Below are 17,195 nucleotides of genomic sequence, written 5' to 3' on the forward strand. Positions count from 1 at the left end.
GCCTCATTGGACAGTCAGAGAGAATGAAAACTCCTCCTACAAACTTTAACCAGACACTGATTGAAGACGCAAGACTGCTATATACTGCTGATGAGAAAAGGTTATTAGCAGTTTATATTTACTAAAATCATTGCATTTCTATTGTAGCACCCTCCTAGATGGGTGCTAGGAAAAAGCATTGTTATGCTCCATCTGCTTATCAGGGGAGCCTGATCTGTTAGTTATGGCTGTTGCATGTTCCCAGGTGTGAGTCACTGGGTCTGAGGGAGTGTCATCACTGCATCCAATAGGGGAGCCTGCTGGACAGTGGTGGAAACCTAGCCAGTGGCAAACGGGCTTTTGTGGCAGTCCCAGTGGGAGGCCACCCTTGTAGTGCATTCTGGGATCGACCATAAAATCTGGGGGCACATGTGACAGGGCGTCTTTGGCGGGAAGCAGAGTCCCAGGAGGAGGGTGACGGCTGTCTCTGCTCCTGCAGTCAGAGGAAGGTGGTCACAGGCAGTCAGCCTAGTGAACTAGGTGTGGAGCTGAGCCTAAATGATCCTGTAAAGCTGACGGTGGAGCTGCTGGCAGAGTCTTCTGGGAAAAACAGTGTCCGTGAGTACCAGGGGGCTTGCCAAGGGGTCTGCCTAGTAAGGGGGACCACTCCAGTGAAGTCAGAGGATAGAATGTCAGCTCACACGGTATGCAAGAGTAAAGGGGGTGCCAAGTAGAACCCTGAAGTGTAAGGGTAAAGGGGGTGCCGAGCGGGACCCTGAAGAGTAATTCACTTTACAGTTTGCTCATCAAACACTTCATCTCAGTGGCAAGGTGAAGCAGCGGCCTTGTCGCATTCAGCATAGTTAAATGTCCCAAGATTGTGCATCGTTCATCCAGTTGGAGTATCCCACTCATCCCTTCTCCCTTCCAAGTTCTACAATAAAACAACAAAAACCAAATCCCTTGGACTGTTTTCTGACTGAGGCAAACGTTTAAAGTGCTTTGCATTACTAAGTTATTGCTATGGGTAACCCAGGGGAATCCGCATCCAGCAACTCCCACGGGAGTAGTGCTACACTATGTTCTGTGTACTTTGGGAGATCAGATATAGTGAATGCAGGCTCCTGGGGAGATCAAATATAGTGAATGCAGGTTCCTGGGGAGATCAGATATAGTGAATGCAGGCTCCTGGGGAGATCAGATATAGTGAATGCAGGCTCCTGGGGAGATCAGATATAGTGAATGCAGGCTCCTGGGGAGATCAGATATAGTGAATGCTGGCTCCTGGGGAGATCAGATATAGTGAATGCTGGCTCCTGGGGAGATCAGATATAGCGAATGCAGGCTCCTGTGGAGATCAGATATAGCGAATGCTGGCTCCTGGGGAGATCAGATATAGTGAATGCAGGCTCCTGGGGAGATCAGATATAGTGAATGCAGGCTCCTGGGGAGATCAGATATAGTGAATGCAGGCTCCTGTGGAGATCAGATATAGCGAATGCAGGCTCCTGTGGAGATCAGATATAGTGAATGCAGGCTCCTGGGGAGAGCAGATATAGTGAATGCAGGCTCCTGGGGAGATCAGATATAGTGAATGCTGGCTCCTGGGGAGATCAGATATAGTGAATGCAGGCTCCTGGGGAGATCAGATATAGTGAATGCTGGCTCCTGGGGAGATCAGATATAGTGAATGCAGGCTCCTGGGGAGATCAGATATAGTGAATGCAGGCTCCTGGGTTTAGTTCCTGTCTTTTATATCTACCTGGAGTTCTACATTAAACATCTGAGAGGCATTCTAATTTTTCCCCACTCTATGCAAAACTAGATAAAATGCTTTGACTGGAGCTCGGCTTTAGTAATGTTACCATGTCTAAAAAAAATTTCATATATAATTTGTATTTTGGAACTTCTAAGAGCTAAAAGTATCATTATAAGTATTTGCTTTTTGAATTGTGACATGCACAGTTATGCATCCAGAGAACTGTCACTGTCACAGCCTTTGGAACAGTCACCAAGACACCACCCACAGTGACTGTCACAGTGCCCACCAAGCACAGTGCAGGCAGATCTTTCCTATTACAGCACTGACATGGGGACCATGCTAAAATTAACCCTTCTTGGAGTCACCCTGGGATTTCTGGGGGAACTTATGTACCAGTTATGGTAAGCCACATTCTTTATCTCTGTATGGTGGAGCAGAATGTTTTCCTACAATAACAAATGTAACATTTTGTTACTTTTTCATTTGAGAAACTGTTGTTTTACATAGATCTATATATAGCCAATTTGTTGCATAATATGTGCCACAAATTCCAAACCTTAAAACCAAGGTAAAGGCAAACCCCAACCTTATCCATAACTTTGAAATGCACACATATTTTTACCAAACCTAGAGGACAAGGTTATTTAGGTCCTGCATAAAGCATACGGAAACATTGCAAAATAAGCCCATGTTCAAGTTTTTTTTCCTTTTAACTGTATTGAAGTCAGTCAAGTAGCATTGAAAATCAACATTAAACCAAAATAATCTAATAAATTACCCTTGTCTGAGAGTATCTATCATTGAAATAAAAGCTTGTTAATTCTAGCAGATGTCTGACTAGGAATGGGGAAGGGGGGGGGGGGGGGCACGCTTCCAAGGACTACGTGTGAAAATGGCTGCACCTATAATTAGAAGCTCTCTTTATAGCCCCTATGAAATCCCACATTGCCTAAGTGTTGCAATGAACCATCAGATCGGGCTGTCCATAGTCACCCTAAGCTTTTGACTCAACTGGCAAATCATATAGCTCAAGATAAGCTGTAAAGATTGTTACCCTCATTACAGTCTGAGTATACAATTGTAGTACCCTCCTAGGTAGGTGCTAGGTAGGTAAAAGCTTAGCAGCTCTATCTGCTTATCAGGGGAGCCTGATTGCTAGTTCTGCCTGTTGCATGTGTCCAGGGTGTGATTCATCTGGGCTGAGCTCTCAATGGGAGAGCCTGTTGGACAGTGGAGGAAACCCAGCCAGTGACACACAGGCTTTTGTGGCTGTCCCAGTGGGTTGGCACAACAGTGGTGCATTCTGGGATAGGTCATAAAAGCCAGGAACACATGTGATAGGGCGTTTTTGGGCGGGAAGCCAGGTCGCAGGAGGAGGGTGACGGCTGTCTCTCCTCCTGTCAGCAAGGAAGGTGGTCACAGGCAGTCGGCCTAGTGCACCAATTGTGCCATGCTGAGAGCCAGGAGGTCGAGGATACTGACAGCGAAGCTGAAGGCAGAGCAACCCAGGGAAGTATCGGGAAGCTTGCCAGGGGTCTGCCCAGAAAGGGGACCACTCCAGTGGAGAGTCAGTGGCCAAGGGGTTAGCATGCAGGGGAAGTGAGAAAGGGGGTGCCAAGTCAGGACCCTGAAGAGAAATACAGTCAGGAAACTATTTTCTACTTCACTTCAGTGGCAAGGTGAAGCAGCGGCCTTACCACACTCATTCCTCAGAAATTGTGCATGGTTCAAGTTGCAGTGTCCCACTCATTCCTTCTCCCATCCAGGTTCTAAAATAAAACTAAAAAAAAAAAAACCATATCCCCTGGACTGTTCATTGTCTGAGCCGAGTCTTAAAGTGATACGTTTTACAGACTGTTGCTATGGGTAACCCAGGGGAATCCACACTCAGCAGCCTAGAGGGCAGTGCTACACAATCTACTTTAACCATCAACTATGTAGTAAGAAGGTACTGTACATACTACATAGTTGACAGTGAGGGCCAATTCAGATTTGTGCTTTGCTCCAATGCTCTCTAAAATGGACATTTCTTCACTTGCTATATGTTTTGCAATGTGCAAAGCTCATACAGTGCCTTGAAAAAGTATTAATACCACTTGAAATTTTCCACATCTTGTCATGCTACAACCAAAAGCCTACATGTATTTTATTGGGATTTTATGTGATAGAACAGTGTTTCTCAACCTTTTTTCAGGGGAGGCACCCTTTAAAATAATAGACAATCTCAAGGCACCCTTTAAAATTATGGAAACTCTTGAGGCACCCCATTCTAAAATGTAAAAAATGATTCCAATAGCTTTACATAATGTAGCAACATACACACATAGGACACCCAATGCTAGAGGTGATTTATTCTTCAAAGCAAATGACTAGTATTCCCTTGTTTCTCTTCTCCCTTAATTTCTCTTAATCAGTCAGCTAATGTCACCCCAGTGCTGAGCGAGAGAGGGGCACAGGAGGGTCAAACAAGGATGCTGTGGAGGTGACAGACATACTCCTTATTAACTGATGTCATTGGTCGTTAGGATGCCAGTGTTTAGAAAGGCTTTGTATAACTAAAAGGCAGGCTTGATTCACCTGCTGGCTTGTATACAAGTGTAGCACCCTCCTAGGTAGGTGCTAGTGAGAGAGTATAGTTTTTGGCTCTGTCTTCCTATCAGAGGAGCAGCAGGCAAATCTATATTGCTCTCTGCTTATTAGAGAGCAGGATCTGTTAGTGAGGTCTGCTCATGGTGTTCAGTATGGATTCATTCTGTCTAGAGAGTGTTTCACATTGGTCTAATAGGGAGGCAATTGGACAGTGGGAGGAAACCTGACCAATGGATGCATAGGCTTTGATACAGTCCTGGTGATTGGCAGAGACAGGCTGTCTTGGTGCATTCTGGGATACTGTATAAAAGCCAGGAGCACATATTCTGCAGGGTCTTTGGCTGGAGAGCAGAGTCCCGGAGGGAGGGTGGCGGCTGCCTCCTCCTCTGTAGCAATGGCACGTGGTCTCAGGAGGTTGTCCTGGGGGCCAGATAAATGGAGCTGAACCCAGAGGTCCAGGAGAGCTGACTGAAGGGGAGACACTGGAGACCCTGGAAAAACAGTATTGTGAGTACAGGGGATTGTGTCAAGAGGCCTGACCTGAGGGGGCCACCCCAGAAGTAGGATAGTCAGTGGAGGGGTGTCTGCAACCAAGAAAGAGGATATTAACCACTTACCACAAAGTGACGTAGGGCTACGTCGGCAAACTTTGCGGTGTTATACCGGGGTGATGCCTCTAGCTAAAGGCATCACCCCGGTACCGTTTTTTAGAGCCGGCAGTCGGCTTTCCAGTGGTAACGACCGATGCAGCTAGAAAATTTTGAATGACCATGGCGTCCAAAAATATTTTTTTTGCGCAAAAGCGCTTTTAGACAAACTGGAAAACGACTACAGCAAAATGGAGTTACTTAAAGGACTGAGCGATAGCGATTCGTGGGAAAATTCGTCATCAGATACGGAAAGTGACGACAGCAACGAATCGGATGTCTCTTTCTGGCACATAGCTTGTGGAATTTGGGAAGTATATCAAATGATTCTTCAGAATTTCCAACGGAGCGATGTGCCAGAAAGAGACATCAGAATCGTCACTGTCGTCACTTTCCGTACCTGATGACGAATTTTCCCATGAATCGCTATCGCTCAGTTCTTCAAGTAACTCAGTTTCGCTGTCGCTGTTTTCCAGTTCATCTAAAAGCACTTTTGCGCAAAAAGAATGCTTTTTGGACGTAAGGTTGTTCTCAATTTTCCAGGCAAAAAGCACGGGAAAAGCGCAGCCAGGGCACTGGAAAAGTCACCAGGTGAAATCCTGTGGTGAAATGGCATGATAACAGTGTAATCCGTTAGGATCACAGCTTTGTATCATGTCATTTAGTGTATTTACATTTTTGAAATTGCTGCCGGTTTCACCCGCCTGAGTTGCAACGCTCGCAGAGAAGGGAACCGGAAGACAGGTGCCGGCATCAGCTGAGCGGACAGCGGGAGGACGGCGGGGGAGCATGGCGGGGGAGGACGGCGGGGGATCGCAGGGGAAGGTGAGTTTTAAAATGTAAAATAACAGATTTCTATGCAAAACAATGTACCGCTTTTAGCACAGAAATCTGGACATAATCAGACCGCCAGGGAGGTTAAAGGAGGTATATGGTGATAGTATACCTTTTTATTTTAGAACATCAAAATTGTAATAACAATAAAAACAATAATTTCTTTTTTTTTTTTAAACAATACATTTTTATTTGGTTTTGCATAAACAAACACAAAAAACATGACAATTTCAATATTGTGCAACATGCACAAATAAAACAAAGATACACAGGATATGGTTATCAAATGCAATACAGTAAATCCAGACAGTCAGAGAAAATATCAAAATCTATTGTTAATATAAGGAGCATGGAAGAAGAGCCTATTAGACACAAAAGAAGATAATATCTCGTTGCAGCGGGAGACGGTGCACCGGTCGCTTTTCCGTCATCCCCTCCCCTCCCCTCCTGCACCCCCAATGGGTACTAACTATACAAGAGGGGAGGGAACAGCGGCCTCCCGACCAGGCCCCATCTTAACAAAGCGCCAACTTCTAGTAGAAAGTGAAGTTATCAGTCAGTTTTGTTACCCTCTAAAGTCAGTCCACATCTTCCATCTGTTATTGAAGGCTACACAATAGTTTCTTTTGACAATCCAATATAAGTTTACTTGAAAAATCTTCTTTCATGTTGTGAGTGTTTTCTGCTGGCCATCTCTTTCCACAACTTCCTGGATTCCCTGCATGTATGTTACATCTCCTCTGCTGTTTACTTTCCATTTCTGTGCACTGCATATTACATCACAGGTGGCAAACACAAGGCCCGCGGGCCGAATCCGGCCCGCCAGGCCTTTTCATGCGGCCCGCGTAGCGGCCGCTGCCTGCCACCTCTTTATTACTTTCTCACACACATATACATTCTCCGGTGCCGCCTGTGTTTGTGCGTATGGGCAGCCGGCCGGTCTCCAGGGAGACATCTCACGCTCCCTCTGTCCTTCTAGCGGCGCCGGCTGATTGAGCTGAGCGCATGCCCGGCCGGCCAGTCTCCTGCTCTCTCTCCTCAGTCCCTCTAGCGGTGCCGGCTATTCGTGTCAGTGAGAGCATGCTTTTTGCCCAATACACAGGCAGGGGTTGTACCAGAGCTGGGACAGATAGGAAGGTAAGAGAAAGCACAGATGTGAGAAAACTCTGCACGCAACCCCGCACTCGGCACGCAACCCCGCACTCGGCACGCAACCCCACACTCGGCATGCAACCCCGCACTCCGTACACAACCCTGCACTCCTAAACTCCGCACTCCGTACTCAACCCCGCACTCCTGAACTCCCCATGCTGTACGCAACCCCGCACTCCTGAACTCCGCATGCCGTATGCAACCCCACACTCCTAAACTCCGCACTCTGTACCCAGCGCACTCCTGAACTCCGCACTCTGTAACCAGCGCACTCCTGCACTTCGCACTCTGTACCCAGCGCACTCCTGAACTCCGCACTCTGTACCCAGTGCACTCCTGAACTCCGCGCTCTGTACCCAGTGCACTCCTGAACTCCGCGCTCTGTACCCAGCGCACTCCTGAACCCCGCACTCTGTACCCAGCGCACTCATGAATCCCGCACTCTGTACCCAGCGCACTCCTGAACCCCGCACTCCGTACAACCGGCCCTTTGAAGGCAACTATATTGCTGATGCAGCCCCCAATGAATTTGAGTTTGACACCCCTGTATTACATGATACCTTGCTGATTCCTGTACTGATTGCACCTCCTGAAACTCCTCCTCTTGGCACCTCTGTAATTCAGAAGGCAGGTTCTGTAAAATGTGTGACACAGCAGTAAAACACACAGAAGAACCAGGCGCTGAGGGACTATCCTTCAGTGGGATCAAATAATAAGTAGTGCTGCCAGGGGTGCTGCTATCCCACACTCAAACCCAGATGAGATGAAAAACCACAAGCAACAAAATGGGATAAAAAGCGCTACCCCCAGCCAGACAAAAAACTTGCTTGCACAAGTGAAGTAAAAAACTTGTGCAAGCAAGTTTTTTTGTCTGTGTGGGGGTAGCGCATTTTATCCCATGACTACCCACAGGGCATTGTGACTTTGTGTCACAGAAATCAAGAAAGTAAATGTGTGGGGGTTCTTTACAAAGTCAATTTACAAACATCAAGATCATTCAGATTGATATGAGTAGGTTAGAAATAATTAAAACACAATATGGAAATGAATATAGGAGTTTCACATTTTGACATAAATATGTTTTCATTTTTGCAGCCACCGAACTGGCTTCTTCAAAGAGGTAGAACTTATTGACCTTCCCAACTGTCAGCTGGTAAAAGGAATTGGTATGTATGTGATAATTCCAAAACGTCTATTTTTTTTTTTTTTGGGGGGGGGGGGTTGTTTAAATAATCTTTTTTGGAAGTTACCATAATATGCATAAGCCAGGTCATTCTAGTACTTTCTATATTATATGTAATCTAATGCTATCTAAAACCAGTATTTGTTTATGGAGAGCTGTAATGCAGTTTAAAGATATATATATGTTTTTATAGTTCTGTCCCCAATGGGACAAAGTACATACAGTACTTTGACCCATGTTTCAAAGTGCTTTCTATCTCTGGTTATGATGTCTGACCTGCCCCTCCCAGCTTGTCTCAGCTGTGGGCACTTACAAGGAGCGGCAAGAGTAATGCAGAGACTGACACGTCCCTCTTTTCTCTGCATTCCTCATGCCGTAGCTTATCTCAGTAAATGGCTGCCAGCCATAACATGCTGCAGCCATTTCCTTCTTAGCTGTTGTCTGGCACAACATTGTGTTTGACAGGAATGGAAATTTAATTTGGCATAGTTAGAAATTCTAGGAAACCTGCAGTGAGGAAGTTCACATGTGCATCTCATAAAATTAGAATATCATCAAAAAGTTATTATATTTCAGTAATTCAATTCAAAAAGTGAAACTCATATACAGTATTTTACATAGATGCATTACACACAGATTGATATATTTCAAGCACTTCTTTATTTTCAGTTTGATAAATATGGCTTACAGCTAGTGGAAACCCAAAATTCAGTATGTCAGAAAATTTGAATATTACATAAGCATTAATGTAAACTTAAAGGAGTTGTAAAGTCAGAAGGTTTTTATCTTAATGCATTCTATGCATTAAGATAAAAAACTTTCTGTGTTTAGCAGCCATCCCAGCACCCCCTAATATTTAAATATTGCTAAATAAAAAAGTTGCGCTCAACTAAAAAACACTTTTTTTACAAAATAAAGACCTTACAATCAAGTCAAAAATAAGGTGCATAATATAGTGCATAAATAAATAATAAACAAAAAGTAAATAAATTCTATACAATCAATGATGAGGTGAACTGAACATATATAGTGCCAATTAAATATATAAATAAATAGTCCGTAGTAATGAATGTCCAATAGAAAAAGTAGATATGATGATGACAATAATATCAGCACTTGAAAAGTTGTAAACACCTCCACCAAATATACAGGAACACCTGGTGTGCACTCAAGGCTTACCGGATTAAGTAGACCCCTTAAGTTACAGGGGGTCAATATAGGCAGATTCAGGACACCAGAGGTATAAACACCCGATAACAGGACAGGCAACACTTCCAATATACTCCAAACAGGTCCTCCTTTAAGCTCACTGAAGCTGGGGATGGAGTCCCATAAAACGTACCCAGGAAAGGAACAAGAGGACTCAGATGGTGAAGTACGTTTAAAAAGTGTAATTTAATGGTAATAAATTATATGCACTTACATGGTACAGGCTTACAAAGGGCATATCATGAACACAACCGTGGTCTCCGGGTATGGAACGCCGCTTCCGCGTTCCACCGGGAGTCGGAAGTGACTTAGTAGCGCGATCACGATCCTACGTCCCGACGCGTTTTGTCAGAGCGTAACTGACGTCATCAGGGTCATGTGATCGTGACCGCGTCAATACTAAATACCTAATATTTACCTGAGCGCCCTCTCTATCCAGTGATGTTCACGAGACCCTCGGCCGTCCAGGACTCTCTCGCCTGATTGGCCACAACAGCGGTGCCATTGGCCATCACAGTCAGTTAGCCAATCAGGAGAGAGAGAGGGGGCATGGCTGAACAGCAGCTTCGTGTCTGAATGGACAAAGGGAGCTGCGGCTCTGCTCCGGTGCCCCCATAGCAGGCTGCTTGTTGTGGGGGCACTCAATAGGAGGAAAGGGCCAGGAGCAGCGAAGAGGGAACCAAGAAGTGGAGGACCCGGGCTGCTCTGTGCAAATCCAACTGCACAGAGGTTGTAAGTATAACATGTTTGCTATTTAAAAAAACAAAAAACAGAGACTTTACAATCGCTTTAACTAGACATTTAAGGAAACCTGTAGAGAGGAAGTATAGAGGGTGCTATTATTGACTTCTCTGAAAGTAGTTCTTCTTTGGCTTTCAAGGTGATCTCTTTGGCAGCAAGTGTTTTATAGAAATAGGCCAGAAATTACAGCCCATGGAAGGATGGATGGCATTGGTAATAACAATGGTTACAACATATTTTTTTATACAGAGTATGGCTCAGAAGATATTCATGTTCTTCCCAATGGACTCACATTCATCAGCTCTGTAAGAACGATATTTGCTATTTCTGGATTGAAGTTGCCCCAGCTAATTTAATTAGTAGTCATTTCCAGGTATGTTCTAATAGATTATATCTCTTTAAGGGCCTGAAACATCCAGCACTAAAGAGTTTTGCACCCAACAGACCCAGAGAAATATTGCAGGTGGATCTGAACGATGATGTCCTTCACCCCCAACCACTACAGCTTAGTAAAGGCGTTGATGCATCTACATTTAGTCCTTACGGGCTCAGTGTGTACATTGATGAGAGAGGTAAGGAACTACAACTAAATAGGATATATTTAACTAAGTAAGATATAGAAATCTCACAGAATGACCTGAACAAAATAACAGAATGGGCAATTATGTGGCAAATGAGGTTTAATGTAGAGAAATTATGCTCTGGGGGGGAACCTTTGGGGGAATCCAGGGTGGAGAATGATCCCCAGGTTCTAGTAGAAGACTAATGGCGCTTTTCCACTGCATGGAACCGTACCGGTTCGGCACCCTTTTGTGCTTTTCCACTGCGGTACCGCATGGTATAGGGTCGGAACGGTTCGGTACGGTACGGTATAGGTTTGCTTTTCCACTGCATGGAACCGAACGGTACGGTACGGTACGGCCCTGAAAAAACAGTACCTACTCGATTGTGGTTCCAACAGGTACCAAACTGGTACCATATCCCACAATCCTTTGCATGCAGTCACTACTAGCCACTGATTGGTCAGAGAATCCCACCCACCCCGTTGTTATCCCACCCACTTAACTTTAGTACTGCTTTAGTGGAAAAGCAAACCTATACCGTACCGTACCGAACCATTCCGACCCTATACCATGCGGTACCAGCAGTGGAAAAGCAAACCAGGCCAAGCAGGGCCGAGTAGAGCCGAGCCGGTACTAGCCGGTACTTGCAGTGGAAAAGTGCCATTAGCAATAGCATGCAATGTCAAGCTGCAGCTGCCAAAGCCGGCAGAATATTAGCATGCATAAGGAAGGGGATATATTCCAGAGATAAAGCTATAATCCTTCCACTTTATAAAACTCTGGTCTGACCACATGTTGAGTATTCTGTCCAGTTCTGGTCGCCAATCCTCAGAAGGGATGTGCTGGACCTGGAGAGAGTCTAAAGAAGGGCAACTAAACTAATTAGGGGATTGGAGGACCTTAATTACGTGGAGCAATTACAAACATTAATTTATTCTCCTTGGAGAGGAGACGCCTCAGAGGGTACATGATAGCAATTTACAAATACCTCAATGGTGATCTCAGCATAGGAAAAAAACAATTTAGTCTCAAGGAGTGCAAGAGGCCACACAATGAGATTAGAGGAGAGGTTTATTCTTAAACTGCGTAAGGGGTTCTTCACTGTGAGGACGGTGAGAACGTGGAACTCTCTTCCACTATTGGTGGTAGCTGCGGGAAGTATGGTTACATTTAAAAGACTCTTGGACATCCATCTCACAGATCACAACATTCAGGGTTATGGGAAATTAATACGCCATCTGACACACACACACACCTGTACAGGTTGAACTGGATGGACTGTTGTCTTTATTCAACCTCAACTACTATGTAACTATTGTTAAACGAGCCCTCAATATGTGACATTAGTAAGAGTACCCACATCCCAATTATTTGGAAAAGCAAAAGGAGAAAAAAGGGGGACTGCAAATCAGTTACTCCACTCAATTCACCTCAAGAAATGAGGAAAGGGGGATTTTTGAGGGTACTATAAACCAATTGTATACTGAGCATATCAGACAAGTTATAAAAAGAAGTACATTTTGTAAAAATATATATACCTTTATTTCCATCAAAAAGAAAGTAAGAAGGAAAAAACACAAAGAAATGGGAAGGGAAAAATGAAATATAAGCCTCTGCACATATTGTAATACAGAATCGAAAATGTCCCCATACAAATAAAGGGACAAACCAATCACAATTTTATGCACGTATGCTGTTCCATTATCTGAGTACTGGTATTTCTCGACATGTTTCGCAGGAAAAGACTGCTTCCTCAGGAGAATATATGTCTTTATGGATCTTACTTTGTGAATTGGTACGCAGTCATGTTGGAACAGGAAGGGGCCATCCCCCAATGGTTCCCACAAGTTGGAAGCATTAAAATCTCCAAAATGTTTTCGTATGCTTATGTGGGGTTCCCTTCACTGAAACGAACAAATGTTCTTCTGGAAGAATGGTCAAACATTCCCATAGACACACTCCTAAACCCTGTGGACAGCCTTCCCAGAAGAGTTGAAGCTGTTATAGCTGCAAAGGGTGGGCCAACTCAATATTTCACCCTATGTAAGACTGGGATGCCATTAAAGTTCATGTGCATGTAAAGGTAGGGGTCCCAATACTTTTGGTAATATAGTGTATGCCCCATGTTGAGCAGCCAGCTGTATCCTCAAGAAATCTTCACTGTAGGGATGCACTGTCCTCTTTTCCTCCCTCTGAACTATAGAGGCTGCAATGTTTAACAGATTTGGGTCTTCAGAAAGAACAGCAGTGTCCAATGCCCTGTCCCTCCATTAAAAAAAAGTTCTTTCATTGATTACACTGATTGTAACATGATCTGTGAATTGGAGAGAGAATCCTGTGACTGATCAGACATTTCTCCATGCACCGATCATATTACAAATGGCAGGAGCGTACATACAGGGGTCGGAATTGTGACCCAGGCCCCATGCTCCAGAGGTCTTTTCCGTCCACCCTCTGTACACCTGGACGGGAGGGGCAATGACATGTAGAGGAACCAATTCCTCCATTCTCCTGCTGAATACCTGCTTCTACCTGCAGGAAGGCAATGGAGGTTATCGGTTGCTCTACATGCCACTTAAGCCGCCTCCCTATCCCTGTTCTGCTGCTCCGGGTCCCTGTATGCCCCCCTGGCCCACTTGCCACCCACCTCTGCAGTACTGCCAGGTTTCCCCCTCCCACCAGCTGCTGCTGCGGGGGATACTGTCCGGATGGGGAATGGGGAAGGAGCCAGTAAACGTGTAATTTACAGGCCACTTTCTTGTCTTCATGAATAGTGTTTACTATGCTTCAGTTTATGAAAGAATGGGAAGCTCCGTACAGAGCTATTCCAGGCTATTCATTTTGTTCTGCTGATGCGACCCGGACTTTGATCCAGTTGGGAGACCCCAAGATGGCAGTAAGGGGGCCCATCATGGGACTGTAATAAAGGGTCCCATAATGGGAGTAAATAGCCCCAAGATCACTGGGAAGGGCCCCATCTGGGGGCCAGGGTGCTCTTCCCGGTTTCTTGCACCGGGAACCCTGAAGGTTCTAGTTACGCCTTTGACAAGTGGTGTATTATATGAAAGAACTTTTCTCAATGGAGCAGGTGAACGAGGAAGCTTGTCCCCATCAGATTATGAGTACTACTATTCTGCCTGAGGATCCAAAGCTGTTACCATTGCAGCGCCAGAAGTTCAGAGCCAGATAAAGGACTGGCAATCCTGCAGTGAATATTTCCCCAGGATCCAGCTCTCTTCATAATGTGGGACATCCTTTATTATAAGGGAGTAATGTGACTAAAGATTTGGGGTTTTTGTTTTATAAAATTCAAATTTCAGTGACAAAAGCAAGATTCTCCTGATGCAGGGGCGTAACTACAGGGGTTGCAGGGGTTGCGATTGCTACCGGGCCCCATGCTCCAGGGGGCCCAGTAGCAAACCAGTGGGTGAACTTCCAGGATTGCAAAAGTCACACTTGCGACCGGACCCTGGCATTGCACCACTGTGGGGAGGCCCAAAGATTGCAGGAAGGGAGCCCACTGCAGAACTTGTGAAAGGATCCTGCTGCGGGACCCTAATAAAAGGCCATGCAACGAGAGTAAAGAGCCCCAGGATTAGTGGGAAGAGCCCTGGGCTTGAAGGGAAGGGCCCCGGCCAGGGATCTGGGGGGGCCCTTCATGGTTTCTTGCATCGGGGCCCTGAAGGCTCTAGTTACGCCTCTGTCCTGATGAACTAATTTGAAGAAATGCATAGAATGAAGTTAAACAGGTGTAAGGTCGAACCCGCCATTTACCACTAATGGAGCTGAAGGTGGCCAGAGCATTCGTATTGTGGTGGGACATTGTGGATGACAGTCTGTCCATACTTGCATGCTGTTTTTCAGAGTGCTCAATGCACTTAAATAATGTGAGCACAACAATGGTTATTTTAATTCTTTTTTTTTTTTTTTTAAATACCGCTATTGAATTATTTTTATGTTTATATATTTTCCATATTGAGAAAATGTATGGAGCTGAAGTTGGAATAAAGGAAAAGTGTTCCATTATTTAAAAAAATGAATGTTCCTATCTTAAAGTTTTTTCCTCTGAGGGATCTGCAGGTAATGTTGAAAATGTGCATTTGACATTCATAATTTGAGGTTCATCCCATCTGGTGAGTGACCCTTATGCCCCGTACACACGTTCAGATAATCGGACGACTTATTGTTCGTATTTTGTTGCACGATACTAACATCGAATACAACAATGCGTACAAACCGTATGATTTTTGTCGTACGATTCTGGAAAAGCTTCCTGGTTGCTTAGCTACGTATCAGATAGTGCAAAACAAAAACAATGGCAGCCAGGCTTTTTCCGTGCTATTTTAGTGTTTCTGATCATGCGCGGTCTTTGTTGATCGATTTTTATCGGACGCACAGTGTACTGATTAAACGATTGTCGTTCGCTAGGCTATCGTACGACAGAAGTTTTCCTGTTTGTCCCTTTTGATTTTGTTGGACGAACTGTCGTGATCGGCTGTCGAAAGCTGTGTACTAACGATCAGATTATCGTGCGATCAGGTCGAAAGCGAGTTTTATCGTAGGATTATCAGAACGTGTTTACGGGGCATTAGTGAAGGTGTTGGTAGATGACACATTTGGAGAAAATTTGATGTGGTGTTCAGAACGCATGGCGTGCTGTGGAAAATGTACTTAGTTAAAGAAGGTGGATCCATTTCAAAGAACATTCTTTGTGTGGTGAATGAAACACAAGTACACAAAAGATTGTGGACTTTGCAACATTGTATTAATTATTTGTACACATATTAATCTTTAATGCTGGTTGTGTATGTGGTTGTATTATGATAATTTAATTTCAGCTGCTTTTCACACTAAAAGGGGTTTATAAAAAAAATGTTTGCTTTGATGGGTAATGAGGTTGTAGGGGATATTTTAAAAGCAAGATCTCCACTCCATTTTATTTTCTTTTCTGTGTAGCCCATTTTCCTACACCCAGACACATTGGCACACCAGAACGCAGTGCCCTGCATTAAACACCTAATTTACGATGAATGGACTTAAAAGCAAAGTAACCATCTGGAGCAGGTTGCATAATTTCACACCACAACGCACAGAATACAATGTACAGAGGTGTAGCTTAAAGCTTGTGGGCCCTGATGCAAAAGTACAACCGGGCCCCTCAACTACCACCTGCTGCTTCCACCATGTGCCAAGATACTCCTACCGTGTGCAAAGATTCTCCAAGTGGCTAAAGAATTATTTCAGATCTTTATTCACATTTTAACCACTTAACGTCTAGCGACCTATGTCGCCTGAATCTGCGTAGTTGTACCGGGGTGATGCCTCTAGCTAGAGGCATCATCCCAGCACCGTTTTTTAGAGCCAGCGGTCGGCTTTCCGGCGGTAACGACTGATGTGGCTTGGGAGCCGCTCGATCGTTACCCCGGCGAGCGGGAGGGGACATCCCCCCTCCCGCGGCTTTGCCCGGGTCTCCTGTCCCACTGGGAGACCCGAGCACCCAGCCGACATATCCGCCGGCTGGATGGAGTCCCGATCAAAGCTGGAAGCGGCTTTGATTGGGTCTCCGATGACGTAACCCGGAGGCGGCGTCCATGACGTCACGTCCGGGTTACTCTGCTGCTAAAGGTGGCAGATTCAAAAAGTGACAGTATTCAAAAATGCAGTTTTCGGCGTTTTGATAACATGGAAGTGTAGTTGAGGGGTCTTTTAGACCCTCGATCCCTCCATAAAGTGTACCTGTCACTGCATATTGCTGTCACAAGGGATGTTTACATTGCTTGTGACAGCAATAAAAGTGATCAGATTTTTATTTTTTTTAAAACCTGTGTTGAAATTAAAAAATAAATAAATAAATAAATAGAAAAAAAAAAAAAAAAATGTACTCGGCGTGACATAATCTTTCACAATATAAAAAAAAATGGGCTAACTTTACTGTTTAGTTTTTTTTAAATGCAGTGAAATGTGATTTTTCGTAATTTTTACAAAAAAATGGCGTTTGAAAGAGCGCTGCGCAAATACCGCATGACAAGAAATATTGCAATGACCGACATTTTATTCTCCAGAGTCTTTGCTAAAAAAAATATATATAATGTTTGGGGGTTTAAAGTAGTTTTATAGCAAAAAATACTGATTTAAACTTGTAAACAAAAAGTGTCAAAAATAGGCTTAGTGGTAAAGTGGTTAAGATGGTAATTCAAAAGATGTTGTAGAAACTGTCCACATTTTGACATATCTTACCAACTTTTTGAATACCCTGGAGCATGGTCAAGGTCACCATTGTGACCCCTGCGACTCCCCAAGCTCCGCCAATGGGCATTCTACAAAAGATGGTCAGCGACTATGGACATGCTGCAGGAGATGACCAGAGACTACAGCCATGCTGCAAGAGATTGTCAGAGATTACAAACATGCTAGAGAGTTATTATAAAAATTAGAGATAAGCTTTAGGCCTGGTTCACACCTATGCGTTTGTTGGTGCTTTTTGCAGAAACGCACTACAGTCCATTTAACATGGTTTCCTATGGGACACATTCACA

General features: G+C 44.5%; 1 protein-coding gene across 1 annotated transcript in view; it reads left to right on the forward strand.

Annotated features, from left to right (window-relative positions):
* The first annotated feature begins 2,036 nt into the window (after window positions 1-2,036).
* LOC309556889 (serum paraoxonase/arylesterase 2-like) overlaps window positions 2,037-17,195 on the forward strand; it is a 32,783-nt gene continuing 17,624 nt past the window's right edge. Inside the window, exons 1-4 of the mRNA XM_082259424.1 lie at window positions 2,037-2,142; window positions 8,059-8,129; window positions 10,346-10,401; window positions 10,500-10,668. Coding sequence (XP_082115550.1) covers window positions 2,069-2,142; window positions 8,059-8,129; window positions 10,346-10,401; window positions 10,500-10,668 — 370 coding nt within the window. The 5' untranslated portion in view covers window positions 2,037-2,068. The remainder of the gene's footprint in view (window positions 2,143-8,058; window positions 8,130-10,345; window positions 10,402-10,499; window positions 10,669-17,195) is intronic.

The sequence above is a fragment of the Pelophylax lessonae genome (genome assembly GCF_965119305.1).
Source record: "Pelophylax lessonae genome assembly, chromosome: 5".
Lineage (NCBI taxonomy): Eukaryota > Metazoa > Chordata > Amphibia > Anura > Ranidae > Pelophylax > Pelophylax lessonae.